General features: G+C 44.2%; 1 protein-coding gene across 1 annotated transcript in view; it reads right to left on the bottom strand.

The window, feature by feature from the left end:
* NDUFAF2 (NADH:ubiquinone oxidoreductase complex assembly factor 2) overlaps positions 1-17,378 on the bottom strand; it is a 122,655-nt gene that overhangs the window by 23,327 nt on the left and 81,950 nt on the right. The window contains exon 3 of the mRNA XM_045020242.1: positions 1,076-1,116. Coding sequence (XP_044876177.1) covers positions 1,076-1,116 — 41 coding nt within the window. The remainder of the gene's footprint in view (positions 1-1,075; positions 1,117-17,378) is intronic.

Raw genomic sequence — 17,378 nt, 5'->3', positions numbered from 1 at the left:
ACACACGCTTAACTCCATTTTAGTTCCACTTACGGGTTTACTGCAGGCCCCATTGCCTGGATAACTCCAGTGAGGAGTGGGGAAGGGAAAGTAGAAGAGACACCAATAGAAAGAGTTGCATAGCAGGTGAGAGCTCATTTCTATAATTCCGTGCCTCATGAAAAAATGTTGGTGTGTAAAAATGACAGGCTGAGTATTATCCTGTATACGTCACCTTAATGTGCAGCCAAGGTGGGTAACCTGCTAGGTTGTGCAGTTCAGGAGGTCACAGATATAGGGCCAGATCCTCAGCTAATGTACAACAACATAGCGTCACTGAAGTCAATAGAGCTCAACTTAATGACACAGTCTGTTTGGATTGAGCCTTTAGTGATTACTCATTTTTAAGTCTATAGTTTCATTGCTAAGTGCTGGGTTTTAATAAAACTGTGTGTCAAATTCAGGTTTGTTTTTTCTGGCCTTAACAGTCAGAATTGCTCCATTCTTTGCACATTTGTCAGTATGAAAGAGTAAGCAATATTTCACAGCTTTATTCCATTAGAAAGCACTTTTGAAAAAAAGTCAGGACTGCAAAAAGCCCATCTCATTAGCATTGTAAAATGTTAATGCAATATCTTTTTCTGTTCTCATTAATATGCTGGCAATTGGCTTTGAAGCCTGCACTTTAATGTCATTTGGCATGAAAAAAACCATACTAGGATATAGAGGGTCTGATTTTTTTATAAAAATTATTCATAATAACCATTTTGGAATTCACTTATTTAGACGTTTCTGAATGACCACAATTACTTATCCCGACATCACAATGTAACTTAATTCTGAGAAATTCTATGTAAGAAACAGATATATATAACAACTCAGGAATTTCATTTCTACTTCCACACTCTGACATTAACACTGTACTATAAAATTCTAAAAGAGTTTATATCTCTACTGTATATCATTTACATAAAACAAAATAGGCAGGCAGCACTATTTACATTCTCTCTCTAAAATGATTTGACGGATCAGACCAAGAAAACTAATAGGTCTAGTTAAACTGGATTTACAATTGACAAGGCAGTGCAGCTCTTACCTCCATTGTGGGTGGATCCTTTCTTCTTTTTCTAAGCCAAGCTGCAAAACATATTAAAATATTTCAAAGAAGGGAAATATTTCTTACACCTCAGAGATATTATGAATGCACAAAAGGCACAGCCGCATACAGCAACCATTTGCAGGAAACCATAATACCAAATTCCTCAAAAATACAGTATTTAATTTTTAAGCAGTTATTTGCCTTTGCCCAAAACCCTAGTTGGTAAAATTCACCCTTTCAGTTTAGAGAGCATGAACAAGGCCTATGCACTACATAAATCTTCAAAGGAGGGCTCAAGCCTTTTGTGAAGCTCTCTGCACAATGGTGAATTTCACCCAGAGAAAACAACAAAACGACTCTCCAGCAGTGGGCATGATCAATAGCTTTACACCACATTGGAGAGAATTCCTGGATATGACTAAAGTGTTAAAGTCCAAAAATTTATAAATTACTCATGAAAATGTGACAAATAGGATGTATGATGGGATTCTGAAACCTTTATCATGCTGAGGTAGTACCCTTGCTCTACAAATAGTCCCACTGGCGAGTACAAGTAGCAGAATCTGGCGCATTCTGTGGCAGATGTTATGATTACAGGGCTAGCTGCATTTCCAACCCCCCTTTGGTCTCTCTGAGCACATCCCCCGAGGTATCAGGCTTTGTTCCTTCAATTCTCCTGGGGTGAAATCACATGATTCTCCCTGGGGTGCAGTACCCTGCACATCAACCATGCTTATCCAAACAAGTATGCCTGGGTTCGGTACCTACAGTTCTTACCCGAAGGAACTTGTGACGAGTGGATTACTGTGACTCAAAATAGCCTTCTTAAAACAAAATATTGTTTATTCTTAACCACTGGAACAAAGCATAACATCAGAAAGTTTTTTAAAAATAACAACACAAGAACTACGTGCAAGCCTGTCTTACCTGAAGTCCTACCATCCTTAACATGAAGACCTAGTATGTCTAACTTCTCAGACACCCCAACCTCTGGAATCTTAGGGTATGTCTACACTACAATTAAACACCTGGCTGGCCTGGGTCAGCTGACTCGGGCTCGTGGGGCTCAGGCTTCGGGGCAGTTTAATTACACAGTAGATGTTCAGGCTCAGGCTGGAGCCCAGGCCTCTCTCACGTGGGAGAGGGTCCTCAAACGGCTACACTGCAATTAATCCGCCCCGTAGTCTGAGCACCTTGGGTCCGACTCAGCTGACATGGTCTGCAGATGTTTCATTGCAGTGTAGACATACCACATCCTTGAGGGACTTAGGGCAAGAGCTATCTTTAAAGGCAGACAAAGCTCTTTGTTCTCTCAGCTCACATGCTTGGACCTGATGCCCAAACCCAGTTTGGTGTACTCTACAGGGGCCAACCTAGAGCATCAAAGCAAAAGGCCCGTGCATTGTCTCAGGTGTTTTGTAACAATTCCCAAGAGTTTGTTGAGGGCTATCTTATCTCGAGTCATGTTTGTTTCCCAATAGTCCTGTTGATTTAATCCAATGTAGTCATTCAGTAAATATTCCAATAACCAGGTCAAAATACAGTACTCAGTATGGGGTTGCACAGTTCATAGCTTCTGTAGGCCAAGTGCATTGCACCCAACAGGAGCTCCTTGCATCAATCCAGTCCCTCCCACAAGCTCCCTGTATGCCACCCTCCCATCCCTCTCTGTTTCACAGACTCCCTGAAACTCCCCCCACCCATCCCATGCCTAGAGCTCTGTGTGTCCCCCTCATTCCCCCCTCTGCCACATGCCAGTGGTTTTGTGTTTTCCTCTCCCCATACCATTGTGCTCCATCCCCTTCCATGGCAGGGGCTGTGAGGCAAACCTATTCCTCTCTTCCACCCCTGGCAGAGATCCTGTGTGTGCCCCATTCTCCCCTCTACCCATGCTGAAGTTTCTGTGCGGCCCCCTCAGACCAGGCTCCTGCGTAGTCTCCCCCTTGCAAAGGTTGCTGTGTGCCCCCCACCCCATGGCAGGGTCTGGGTTCCCTCCATTCCCATTCCTCCTCATCAGGTTCCTGCCACACCAAAGTCCCTGCTTTCCACTCCCTAGCTCCATTCCACCAACCTAGGTCCCTCTTCCACACACACCCCAACCACCCAGTTCCTCCCTGAGCCATACAGTAAGTCCCCTAGAAAGCATATAGATATAATGCTTCCTCTACATGCTAAATGCAGTCTCCGGTTTCCCCAGTGACACACTTCCTGCTGCGGCAGGAACAAAAGAAGCCCAGGGCAAGGCAGCCACAGGCTGCAGCTACACAGAGCAGTAGGAAGTTTTGTTACCTCTTTTCTGTGTGTAGTTCTTGTTCCTAATAAAGGGTCTATCAACAGATACTACATGTACCAGGTGTGGAAGGCACACCATGCTGGAAGACCCAGTGAGAGTTCACATTGCAAAGGCTACTCCAGAGCCCATGCAACTGCAAGTAATCCCCCACCAGCCCTAAAAATCAAGGAAAGTTCTGCTTATGCTTGGAAAAGGTTCAGACAGCAATTTGAATGGTATATGAAAGCTACAGGGGCAAATAAACCAGAGAATAAGCAAAAGATTGTATGGTAGCTGGTACAGAAGCCCTAAATGTACACAATGCATTCTATACAGATGGTGGTGATGGAAAAGAAGGTTTGAAGAAATAATGAAAGTGTTTGAGGATCATTACGTCCCTAGGGGAAAAAAAACATTACTTATGAGAGATATATGTTCAGGATGACAACACAAAACGAAGGGGAAACAATAGAGGAGTCTGTCAGGCTTAAAACTAAAAAGTCAGTGTTGTAATATTAAAAAGCTCTCATTACAGATCAGATTGTCTTGTGATGTAACAGTTACTAGGCAATGGATCTGATGCTAGAAAGGGCACTGTGTACATACCAAGCAGCAGAACGAACAGAAACACAAATAAAAAGCTTACTGATAGGCACAGAGCTCAGGACAAATTACTATAGCTAAACCAGCAAGGGAAAAGCTCACAGAAATTGGCCAAGGACAGAAACATGGAAAGCAGAAAACAAATCCAGTGATGTAATATTCTATGTAGCAACGAAACACTTAGCATTCAGACAAGTATGTACAAACTACAGTGAACCCAACCATTATGCTAAAATGTGCATAAAAAACAGTAAAGCGCATGGGATTCCTCAAGTGAAGAGGAAGAGCTGCTCTTAAGATAATAATCGAAGAGTCAGAAAACTCAAAAGACTGGGTAATTAAAATGTGCACAAATGGCTGGCACATATGTGACGTCAAAGACATGTCCAAGACAGACATTGAGACATGTAAATGGAACAACAAGAAGTGAAATAGAGAAATGTAGGGAGGACATGAAAGTGGAAAAGTCAAAAGTGTCTGAAAGACTATTCTGAAGGAACAATTCCAGCAGTGGGTGAGTGCACACAGACACTTAAATGTAATGGGAAAATGATAAACAAGAATTTGTGATCGTACACAGAGGAAAGCAAACAAAGTGTCTTGGGCCTTCCCACATGTAAGGTGCTTGGTCTTGTTAAAGAGGATGTATGCCAGAAAAACAACATAGAACCAGTTATGAATGTATTAATCATTTCATATGACGGTTTATTCTCAGGAGGTGAGTGCTTTCCAGTAATATACAAGATACAGTAAAGAGAAGATGCAGAACCTGTGGTACACGCTACACAAAATGTTCCTCAAGCCTTAAGAAAGAGGCTAGACAAAGAGCTGCAAACCAAATGGTATCATCTGGAGAATAGAAGAATGTACAACCCAAGTTCACACTTTAGTAACAGTACAGAAAAACTGGGACTATGACTGTATATGGACTGGCCCTCGGGCACTGAACTAAAATACACATCCACTTACTCACAAGAAATGAACTGTTGTCCCTGTGGTGGAGTAGGAACTGTCTATGTGGGGGATGGGAGAGCAGGGAGGATGGGAGAGCAGGGAGGATTTTAGGTGAGACGCAGGTATGCAGACTGTAACATGAGCTAGGCCTGGGGGAGGGGAGGTGACACCTCAGCCCAGGAGCTGGACAAAAGAAAAGGAGCTGAGTGGGGAGGGTGGGGTCAGTCTTCGGTTTTGGGACCGGGGTGGTGGGTTTGCAGGGGAACCTGTGCTGGAATCCAGACACCCTGAACCCCCAGAGAGGCCAGAGTGAGGGGTCCTGGCTCTGAACACGAGCTCTGCTGTATCCTGTGTTCCTGTTGTCCAATAAACCTTCTGTTTTACTGGCTGGCTGAGAGTCACTGTGGGTCCCAGGAAGAGGGGTGCAGGGCCGGACTCCCCCACACTCCGTGACAGTCCCAGATGGCAGGAGCCAAATTCTTCAGCAAATTAGATGCATCAGCTGGATTTTGGCAGATCCCTTGGACACTGAGAGCTCAAAGATCTGCACTTTCAACACACCATTTGGCAGATACTGCTTCCAGAGACTGCATTTCAGAATATATTCAGCTCCAAAAGTATTTCGCCATGCAACAAGCCAGATGGTAGATGGCCGAACAGGACTGAAAGGCTACATCGATGACATAATTTGGAGCAGCACTGCCATTGAACATCAGGAAATACCAAACAGTTCTGGAAATTGTGAGAGCTAATAACCTTAATGTGACCAAATGTCAATTTCAAACAATGGGAATAATATACTTGGGAGAGAGACTCACCTCAAAAAGAATTCTGCCTGATGAATCAAAGATTAAGGCAGTACTGAACATGTTGAGATCTGAAGATAAAATGGGGATTCAAATGTTGCTAGGCATGTTGAATTATGTCAGCAAATTCATACTAACTATACACCTTGCACAACTCATCTAAGATATCTCCCTCACAAGATCATTGTGACGGATCACACTCGCCTCTCATGAGCACTTCCTGTCGGCTAGGTATTGTGGCAAATTGCCGGCACTATTATGATGGGTCTCGTGCTTTCTCTTCTTTGGGGGGGGGTTCAGGGCACCATTTCTTGCCCCTGAATTGGAATATTAATTGCCCCACTAGTGTCTTTGAGGAGGGGAGTGGAGAGGGAGGGACCTGGGCCCGCCCTCTACTCCAGGTCCCAGCCCTTGGGCCCTGAGGATAGTGGTGAACCACTTGAACTGGCGGTTCCTTCCCCTGGGCTACTTCCCTCTCCTGCCCTTCAGCTTGGGGGGGGGGGTGCTTCCTGCCCTCCCTCTGCACAAGCTAGGTGCCCCTTACCTAGGGTCTTGGACTTCTTAGCCCACCGCAGCACTCCTCCAAACTTTCCTCTGCTTCTCTTCAAACTGTTCTCTGCTCCAACTCCTTCAAACTGTTCTCTGCTCCAATACCAATCCTTTCTGCTCCAACTCCCACACTGTCTGATTGAAGCAGGGGTTATCATCATGTGACTGACTGCAGGTGCTCTAATTGGCTTCAGGTGCTCTAGATAATCTATAACAAACTTTCTTCCCCTTACAGGGAATAAGGCGCCCTTGTAACACTCTCCTGCTGCCCTCTGGCCATGCTGTATCACATAATGAACCCACATTCTCTCTCTGCTCGCGGTGCCCCCTGTCGGCCCCCCAAATCGGATGTGTGTTCAATGGCTCATCCCTCCAGCTAAGTCACACAATGTTTAAAATGGATGAACCTCTTCTGGAAAAACAAAGGTCCAAAAAGGACTATCACTGTGCCTTTGTTGGTTTCTGTGGCTCCTCTCTGGGCTAGCTGTAAGTTTGGCCTGCCCTGGTATAGAGCAGTGCCCCCAGGGCTTTCTCCCAGGAGACTCTTTGCCTTTGCTCTCCAGCCAAGTCACTCCTTCAAGTTCAGTCCCCTTCTGGAGTAACAAAGTCCAACAAATGATTGGCTCTCTGCAGGGTCTTCAGCCTCATCCCTGAGCCCTTTAAATACCAGTGCTGTGCTTGGGCTTCTAAATGAAACTTGTCCCCTTCTTGGGGCTTTGGCCAACATGCTAGTGGTTGGCCAGGGGGCACCCAGACCCACCCACTATTCCGGGTCCGAACCCAGGGACCTTATAAACAGCAGCTACGTACTGATTCCATTAATAGTTGCTCCTGCTGCATTCCCTGGGCTGCTTCCTACACAGCCCCTTCCTCGTCATCCTTACTTCTGGGCTGAAGTTCTCAACTCCTCTTCTTCCTCCCTGAATGCCAATGCCACCAGAACCCATCTTCTGGTTCTCCCTTGAGCTCCAGCAAGGAGCACGCTTTCTTATTCCTCTGGTCCAAGACAGGAATTAACCTGTTCAGGCCCTGCACCTCCTTTTATCTGAGCCTGCTGCGCTCTGATTGGCTGCTTCCCTGCAGTGTCTGTAGGCGAGCCTGGAGGACCTATCTTCACTGGAGTGAGGTGTGGTAGGACCACAAGGCCTCCAGCGGGGGGCCTCAACAGGTCTGGTATACCCTGTCTCGGTCATCAAATGGGTATGGATGCCAGAGCATAAAAGAGAGTTCAATGATTTAAAGCATATTCTGACATCAGCTCCAGTGCTGCAATTTTTTGACCCACTGCAGGACATCAAATTCTCTACAGAGGCATTCAAAGAAGGGCTTGAAGCTATACTATTACCATGTCATCAAACTGATTGGTTGCCAGTCTCATGTGCATTTAGGGCTATGACAGCAACAGAGATGTATGCACAAACTGAAAAAGAAATGCTAGGTATGGTGTACAAAATGTCAACTCCTTCTGCTTCAAAGCAGAAACTGATCACAAACCACTGACTGCACTACACAAAAGAGGACTTGAAGAAGCATCACCAAGAATACAGTGACTACTTTTGAAAATACAGAACTATGAATTCATAGATTCCAAGGCCAGAAGGAACCTTAGTGATCATCTAGTCTGACTTCCTGTAGAACACAGGCCATAGAACTTCCCCAAAATAATTCCTAGAGCATATTTTTAAAATCAAGAATGGATGTTTTTCTAAAAATTGTCTGTGATGAAGAATTCACCATGACCCTTGATAAACTGTCCCAATGATTATTACCCGCACTGTTAAAAATGTACACCTTATTTCCAGTCTGAAGTGGTCTAGCTTCAAATTCCAGCCACTGAAGTGTTAAGCAAAATAGATTGATCTTCTTGAGTCTATCATATCAGGCATCCTTTAATCATTCTCGTGGCTCTTCTCTAAACCCTCTCCAATGTATTAACATCCTTCCTGAACAACGGGCACCAGAACTGGACACATTATTCCAGCAGCAGTCACACTGGTGCCAAATACATAGAGGTAAAATAACTGCTCTAGTCCTACTCAGGATTCCCTTGCTCATGCATCTCAAGATTGCATTAACTTTTTTGGTCACAGCATCACACTGGGAGCTCACGATCAGCTGATTAGTCATCACAACCCCCAAATCTTTTTCAGAGTCACTGCTTCTCAGGAGAGAATCCCTCATCTTGTAAGTATGCCCTACATTCTTTGTTCCTAAATGTACACATTTATATGTAGCCTATTAAATTGCATATTTTGTTCACACCCAGTTTACCAAGCAATCCAGATCACTCTGAATCATTGACCAATCCTTTTAATTATTTATCACTCCCCAATTTTTGTATAATCTGCAAACTATCAGTGATGGTCTGTAACAAACATCAACTAATACTCCTCTTGTGCTTTCTGTTAAGACATTGAACCATAAGCATTCAATAGCATTTTCTTTTGAGTTAACAGTGACTTGGAAACAAGTATTGTCATGTTTTACATACTGTATCACTACCTCTCCTCTTTTGCCTATTTGATCCTTCCTAAATAGGTTATAACCATTGATTTTAACTTTATAATTGTGCAAGTTATCCCACCAGTTACTGAGTAATACCAATTAGACCAAATTTATGTTTATAAATGAGCAATTCCAATTCCTCATTTGTTACACAGGCTCCTAGTGTTGGTGTATAGCATAGTCAAGAATTTCTTCTCTTCATGTCCTTTGGCTCCTTGATTACTTTTGTTCTCAGCGTTACTACTTTAACTACCACCTGATTACTCTATCCAGTCTGTCCCCAAGGAGATTGGTCCACTTTGCTGTGGGGAGAGGGGACTGTGTAGTTTGGATGGCCTCCACCTAATTAGAAGAGGTACCAATGTTCTACAAAACCAAACCCCCTTACCCTACACTAATTTTAACCAGTGGCTCACTTCTAGAATCTTTTACCTTCGGTCTTCCTTTGCTCATGTGACAAGAAGGGTCTCAGAAGATCGTTTGGACATTCTTCTTAAGCACACTTCTGAGTTCCCTGAAGTCATCTGCTATCTGCAAGATATCCCACGCTGCAGTATCATTAGTGCCAATATGAACCATCACCACTGGATCCTTGCCTAATGACTTGATAAGTCACTAAGATTGGACAGACTTCTGGTGTCGTGGCTCCAGAAAGCAGCATACTGTTCTCATAGACCCATAGACTTTAAAGTCAGAAGAGACCATTATGATCTTCTAGTCTGACCTCCTGCACAATGCAGGCCACAGAATCTCACCCACTCACTCCTGTAACAAACCCCTGACCTATGTCTGAGCTACTAAAGTCCTCAACTTGTGGTTTAAAGACTTCAAGGTGCAGAGAATCCTCCAGAAAGTGACCCGTGCCCCATGCTGCAGAGCAAGGCAAAAAAACCCCAAGGCCTCTGCCAATCTGCCCTGGAGGAAAATTCCTTCCCGACCCCAAATATGGCAATCAGCTAAACCCTGAGCATGTGGGAAAGACTCACCAACCAGACACCCAGGAAAGAATTCTCTGTAGTAACTCAGATCCCACCCTATTTAGTGTCCCATCACAGGCCATTAGGCATATCTACCGCTAATAGTCAAAGATCAATTAATTACCAAAATTAGGCTATCCCATCATACCATCCCTTCCATAAACGTATCAAGCTTAGTCTTGAAGCCAGATATGTCTTTTGCCTCCACTGCTCCCCTTGGAAGACTATTCCAAAACTTCACTCCTCTGATCGTTAGAAACCTTTGTCTAATTTCAAGTCTAAACTTCCTGATGGCAAGTTTATATCCATTTGTTCTTGTGGCCACATTGGTACTGAGTTTAAGTAATTCCTCTCCCTCCCTGGTATTTATCCCTCTGATATATTTATAGAGAACAATCATATCTCCCCTCAGCCTTCTTTTGGTTAGGCTAAACAAGCCAAGCTCTTTGAGTTTCCTTTCGTAAGACAGGTTTTCCATTCCTCGGATCATCTTAGTAGCACTTCTCTGTACCTGTTCCAGTTTGAATTCATCCTTCTTAAACATGGGAGAACAGAACTGCATGCAATATTCCAGATGAGGTCTCACCAGTGCCTTGTATAATGGTACCAACACCTCCTTATTACTGGAAATACCTCGCCTGATGCATCCCAAGACCACATTAGCTTTTTTCACTGCCATATCACATTGGAGGCTCATAGTCATCCTGTGATCAACCAATACTCCGAGGTCCTTCTCCTCCTGTTACTTCCAAGTGATGTGTCCCTAGTTTATAACAAAAAATCTTGTTATTAATCCCTAAATGCATGACCTTGCACTTTTCACTATTAAATTTCATCCTTTTATTATTACTCCAGTTTACAAGATCCAGATCTTCGTGTAGGATATCCCGGTCCCTCTCTTTATTGGCAATACCTTCCAGCTTTGTGTCATCCGCAAACTTTATTAGCACATTCCCACTTTTTGTGCTAAGGTCAGTAATAAAAAGATTAAATAAGATTGGTCCCAAAACCGATCCCTGAGGAACTCCACTAGTAACCTCCTTCCAGCCTGACAGTTCACCTTTCAGTATGACCCATTGTAGTCTCCCCTTTAACCAGTTCCTTATCCACCTTTCAATTTTCATATTGATCTCCATCTTTTCTAATTTAGCTAATAATTCCCCATGTGGAACCGTATCAAATGCCTTACTGAAATCGAGGTTAATTAGATCCACTGCGTTTCCTTTATCTAAAAAATCTGTTACCTTCTCAAAGAAGGAGATCAGGTTGGTTTGGCATGATCTACCTTTTGTAAAACCATGTTGTATTTTGTCCTAATTACCATTGACCTCAATGTCCTTAACTACTTTCTCCTTCAAATTTTTTTCCCCAAGACCTTGCATACTACAGATGTCAAACTAACAGGCCTATAGTTACCCGGATCACTTTTTTCCCCCCTTTCTTAAAAATAGGAACTATGTTAGCAATTCTCCAGTCGTACGGTACAACCCCTGAGTTTACAGATTCATTAAAAATTCTTGCTAATGGGCTTGCAATTTCATGTGCCAGTTCCTTTAATATTCTTGGATGAAGATTATCTGGGCCCCCTGATTTAGTCCCATTAAACTGTTAGAGTTTGGCTTCTACCTCAGATGTGATAATATCTACCTCCATATCCTCATTCCCATTTGTCATCCTACCATTGTCCCTAAGCTCCTCATTAGCCTCATTAAAGATTGAAGCAAAGTATTTGTTTAGATATTGGGCCATGCCTAATTAATCCTTAACCTCCACTCCATCCTCAGTGTTTAGCAGTCCCACTTCTTTCTTTGTTTTCTTATTTATATGGCTATAGAACTTTTTACTATTGGTTTTAATTCCCTTTGCAAGGTCCAACTCTATATGGCTTTTGGCCTTTCTCACTTTATCCCTACATGTTCTGACCTCAATAAGGTAGCTTTCCTTCTGATCCCTCCCATCCTCCACTCCTTGTAGGCTTTTTGCTTTTTTCTTAATCACCTCTCTGAGATGCTTGCTCATCCAGCTTGGTCTACAACTCCTGCCTATGAATTTTTTCCCCTTTCTTGGGATGCAGGCTTCTGATAGTTTCTGCAACCTTGACTTGAAGTAAATCCAGGTCACCTCTGCCTTTAGATCCCCAAGTTCTTCAGTCCAATCCACTTCCCTAACTAATTTCCTTAATGTTTTAAAGTTAGCCCTTTTGAAATAAAAAACCCTAGTCACAGATCTATTTTTGTTTATCCTTCCATTAGCTCATGATCACTCGAACCAAGGTTGTCCCCTACAACCATTTCTTCTATGAGGTCCTGACTACTCACCAAAACCAAATCTAAAATGGCATCCCCTTTTGTTGGTTCAGCAACTACTTGGTGAAGGAATCCATCAGCTATTGCATCTAGGAAAATCTGAGCCCTATTACTACTACTAGCATTTGTCCTCCAGTCTATATCTGGGAAATTAAACTCTCCCATGATCACACAATTCCCATTAGTATTTACTTCATTAAAAACATTATAGAGGTCTCTAGCCATATCCAAATCGGATCCCAGTGGTCTATAGCACAACCCAAGCACTATCTCAGGTGAGGCTCTAGTAGCTTTCTTCCCCAATGTGATTTTTGCCCAGACAGACTCTGTCTTATCCATTACATCACTTCTTATTTCTTTACAGTCTACCTCATCATTGATATACAATGCTACTCCACCACCAATGCCTTTATTTCTGTCTTTCCTAAACAGCATATACCCTTCAATACCCGTAATTCCAGTCATGACTATTATTCCACTATGTTTCTGTTATCCCTATAATATCCGGTTTCACTTCCTGCACCAATAGCTCTAGTTCCTCCATTTTGTTACCTAGGCTCCTCACAGTGTACAAACATCTTAATTTTGGCTGTTTGGCTTCTCTCACATTCTTTACCCGATTAGGCACAGACATTAGACGGGTATCTACACTACCCTTCCTCCTTATGTCCATTCTCCTGTATCCTTTCTTACTTCGTTTTCTTCCCTCTCAACGTTAAAATCCGGCGTGGAGATTACCTGGACATCTCTCAACCATCTCCCCCCAATTCCTAGTTTAAAGCTCTCTTAATCAGTTGTGCCAGCCTCCATCCTAAAAGTACATTTCCCTCCCTACTCAGGTGAAGTCCATCCCGAGAGAACAGTCCTCTGTCCATGAATGCTTTCCAGTGGCCATACATCCCAAAGCCCTCCTTATAGCACCACTGCCTGAGCCATCTGTTGATCATCATAATCTTGTCACACCTTTGTTGCCCTTCTCTAGAAACAGGCAGAATCCCACTGAAGATCACCTGAGTCTCAATTTTCTTAAGTGTCTTCCCCAGTCTGGCACAGTCTCCCTTGATACGTTCTAACAAGAATCTAGCCGCATCATTTCTTCCCACATGAAGGACAATCAGCGGATTCTTTCCTGCTCCCGTTAGGATCCTCTTCAGCCTCAGGTCCACATCCTGTATCTTAGCACCCGGGAGACAGCACACCCTTCTGTTCTCTGGATCAGCTCTAGTTACAGGCCTGTCTATTCTTCTCAGTAAGGAGTCCCCAATCACGTAGACCTGCCTTTTCCTGGTGATGGTGTGATTCTCCAGTCTATCCCCTGTAGCCTCTGGCTGCAAGTCCTCTCAATTCCTATTGTCCCTTTCAATCCTCTGCGACCCATCCCATATCCTCCTGGGGCTCATATTTGGTGTTATCTCCATTGACTTCCCCTCTTCCTACAGGACTAGCTGCTCTTCTCTTCTTCCTTGCCCTCTCACCTTCAGCAACCACCTGCTGTGCCCCTTCATTTTCCAACTCTGCAAACCTGTTCCTGAGCTCTATTGCTCCTTCACTAGTTCATCTTTTCCTCTACTTGGTTCTCTTAGTCACATGCTTCCACTGTCCACTTTCCTCATCCAGCAGTCTCCCCTCAGAGTTCTTCGGTCTCGCTTCCATCTGCAAGTCTGAGCTTTTCCCTTCAGCCTCCTCGTGTCTTTGCTCCATCATCCGCTTGAACCCCCTTCTAAACTCAACCAGAGTTTCCACCTGCATCTCCAATCCTCGGATCTTTTCTTCCATCAGCTCTATCAGGCGGCCCTTCATGCAGACAAAACTCTTTTCAGGTACCCCCTCCAGGATCATGTACATGCCGCAGCTTCCACATCCAGTCATCTTCATTGTGTCTTCCACCTTTTGGGTCACTATCACTGCTGCCTCTGTATGTGTTATAGCCTCCTCACCTAAGTCTTGTTAGTCCAGGAAACACAAACCAAACCAAAACACCACAACCTACAGCAATACAAACCCCCACCGAGCACCAAAACACTGCCAGACCACCACACACTCCCTTCACTAGCCTGACTCTCTTAGTCTTCCCCTCAAACTCTCCTTGCAAACTCCCCTGTTTACAGGTCTGTTTGCTGGCTCCTGTGCCACTGCAGCTGTCTGTCTAAGCTGTAGCAGCTCTGTTATCCATCTGCCTTTTGCAGAATGTTCTTTCTACTCTTTTGAGTACTGAATCTTCAACAAGCATAGTCTGTCTTCCTTGGATGACTGGAAAACTCTGTGTGGGCAAGCTTGATTTTCTTACAGGTTGAGCTGAGCTGCCATCCGCATGTGTCCCCCATAGACTTCTTTGTTCCCTTCAACCTGCTGGATTGTGAGAAGTACCTTGCAAAGTTTCCATGTTCAAGACTTGGTATTGATTTGAAACTTCTAGTTATATGGAATCCCTCCCAGTCTTCTTCCCTCTGGGGGCAACAGCCTAACCATCCTCATCTATCTCCAGCTGTGTAGAATGCCACAATGACCTCTTGCTTCTGGTGGTTATGAACTGCCAGGCCTCCTCTCTGACTTCCTCAATCTCCAATTCCTTGGTAGCCAGCTCCTTCCTTCCTGGAACCTGGGGTACTGGGTGGTGTTTTCCCAACCTGGCAGTCTAGGAACTCCTCAGCTTCTCTGATTCTCAGTAGCATCTCAATTTGCCCCTCCAATCCAAGAATCTTTTTCTCCAGCACAGCCATGAATTTCCAATTCATGCACATGAAATCCCTTCTGTCCTCAGGTAGGAAAAAGAACATGGCACATCTGCTGCAGGTCATCCTCACTGTTCTATTGCTGGCCATCTTGATATCACATGTAGTGCTGAACCTGAAAGTAAAGCCTCTCACCCTGCCCCTCTAAACTCCCTTGTTAGCTGCCTGTTTGCAGCTCTCGGCTTTGCCTAACAAGTGACTTTTTATACCACGTCTTCCCTGCTTAACTCAGCTCTGCCCCTCAGGGAGCAATTAACCAGTCAGAGGCTTCAAACAGGTGGGCTGATGAAAGCTCCAAGGGCTTGAGTCTTATAGCAGTCCCATCTACGCAGTCCTTTCACAGAGAATAGTCAACCAAACAACCCACAGATGGACCAAATACACCACTAACTAAGTCCCGCTACCTCAAAGCACAGAGTCAGCAGGTACTCCCTCCAAAACTCCCCTGGTTGCTGCCTCTGTTCAAAGTTGTGACCCTGGAGTTCCAACCTGTATCCTATTTAGTAACAGCAGACACAGTCTCAAAAGGTTATGCTCCATTAGACAGTACATAGCCTGATAATCTGAAACAAGCAGTAAACATACAAGTGAACGTTATAAAATCATCACGTGCTGTATCTCCAAGCTTATGGGATGAATAGGAGACAAAGTGCTAAAAGTGAAATCCTGCAAGCAGTGATAAGCTATAAGTACAGGAGAAACAAAATGCAACACCTACCTGCCTATTCCCTCAATAAAAGTCAGCTTTTAGTGATCTCAGGAGTGCGCTTAAAGAGGACAAGATAGTGGTTCCCACAATGATGAGAAAGAAAATATTGGAAAGAATACACAAAGGGCAGCTTGGAATGACCATATCAAAGAAGAGAGCTAGAGAAATTGTATTCTGGTCACTAGTGACATTGAAGAAATGGCGAACAGGTAAGGAATACGTCAGAAGTACAGAGATTCCCAGCAGAAAGAACCAATGGCATCATATGAAAAAATGCTCAATTCCATGCAACAAAGTTAGAATTGATATGTTCAGTTTGAGAAGACATGACCACCTGGTTACAATGGACTACTTTACTAATTTTCCAGAAGAAGTCATATTTGAAGATACCACTGCAGCTACAGGCACAGTAAGTTTGTATTTGTACATCATGAAAGTCCAAGAACAGTAATAACTGACAAAGAGATAACTGTTCAAGAACAGGGCATTCCCGGATTTTGTTAAAATGTACAAACTTTCATCACAAGACAGCTAGTCCTAGATATCTTCAAAGCCAATGCTGTATGTGGAATATGTAAAATGAAGAACTTGCTAAAAGAAATTATATATAAAGCAGCAGAAATGCAAGCAGCCAGTAGTGAGCATCAGGACAACCAGTTCCACATACACATATATAACATAGGAGAACATTTTGTGTCTGTAGAATTAAGACATTTGCTACTGTGTTTGAAAATTAGAGTAAAAGTGACATTCAATTAAATATGTTAAAAAATTCATAGTATGAGTTGTGGGCATCTAAAAATTCCAAGATGGTTTGTGGAGCACTTCATGGCAATCGTTACCATTTCCAAGACAGTACTATTTTACATTCACACAGCACTTCCATAGAAAGATCAAGAACCCTCTGTAAGCTGCGTAGACAGAGATTGTTTCACTTCAGCACTGAAATTAAACATGGCAGCCAATCTGCACCAGCAACACCACGAAATAGTTGTTAGGAAGAACTAGTCTCCAATTAAAATGAGAGCGGTATTATGAAGATAGGCAAAATGAAATTACCCAATCTGGAATTTAGCCAGGACTCCAAAGTTCATAGCCTTAATTCAAGGCTACTACTAACGTATCTTTAATGTAGAGTGGCCAGGTGCCTGGTTTTCAGCAAAGGTCGAAAAGGGGACCTGACAGTGTCCAGTCACTGCGAGCAGGGGAGATGGGGAGGCACTGGATCATCACCTGCTCCAGCCCCTTCTCAGCTGGGTCTGCCTCCTACCTTTGTCCCGGCTCCACAGGCAAGTCCCTCCTGATCCAGGTGGGGGATAGGGGTTGGGAGGGAAAAAGCAGCAAGCAATGGGGGGAGGGGGAAATAGGCAGGAGACTCCACATGCTGCCCCCGAATGCCAGGTCTGCAACTTCCATTGGCTGGGAATGCGGCCAATGGGAGCTGTGGGGGCGGCACCTGAGGACGAGGTGGTGCGTGGAGCCACCTGGCCTCCCCTGCGCCTAGGACCTGGAGGAACATGCCAGCCACTTCTGCCTGAGGTCAGCACTGCCCAGAGTCCACACCTCCAGCCCTGGCCCAACTGCAGAGCCTGCATCCCCAGCCCCCTCCCACACCCCCAACGCCCTGCCCCAGCCCAGTGAAAATGAGCAAGGGTGGGGAAAAGTGAGCTAGAGGGAGGGGGGATGGAGTGAGCGGGGGTGGAGCCTTGGAGAAGGGACAGTGTTTAGTTTTCTACAGATAGGAAGCTGGCAACCCTAGGAAAGAGGCAAAGCAGCAGACATGTTAGAAGCACAATGAAAGGTGTGCAATGGACACAAAACAGGCAGGCAGGCAGCAGGAAAACATGAAAAGAGAAGGCAGTTTTAATGTTTAATAAAGAGGGCAGT

This window comes from Mauremys mutica, chromosome 6, assembly GCF_020497125.1.
Source record: "Mauremys mutica isolate MM-2020 ecotype Southern chromosome 6, ASM2049712v1, whole genome shotgun sequence".
Taxonomy (NCBI): domain Eukaryota; kingdom Metazoa; phylum Chordata; order Testudines; family Geoemydidae; genus Mauremys; species Mauremys mutica.
The sequence above is the reverse complement of the archived record's forward strand: the minus strand, read 5'-3'. Positions and strand labels throughout refer to the sequence as shown.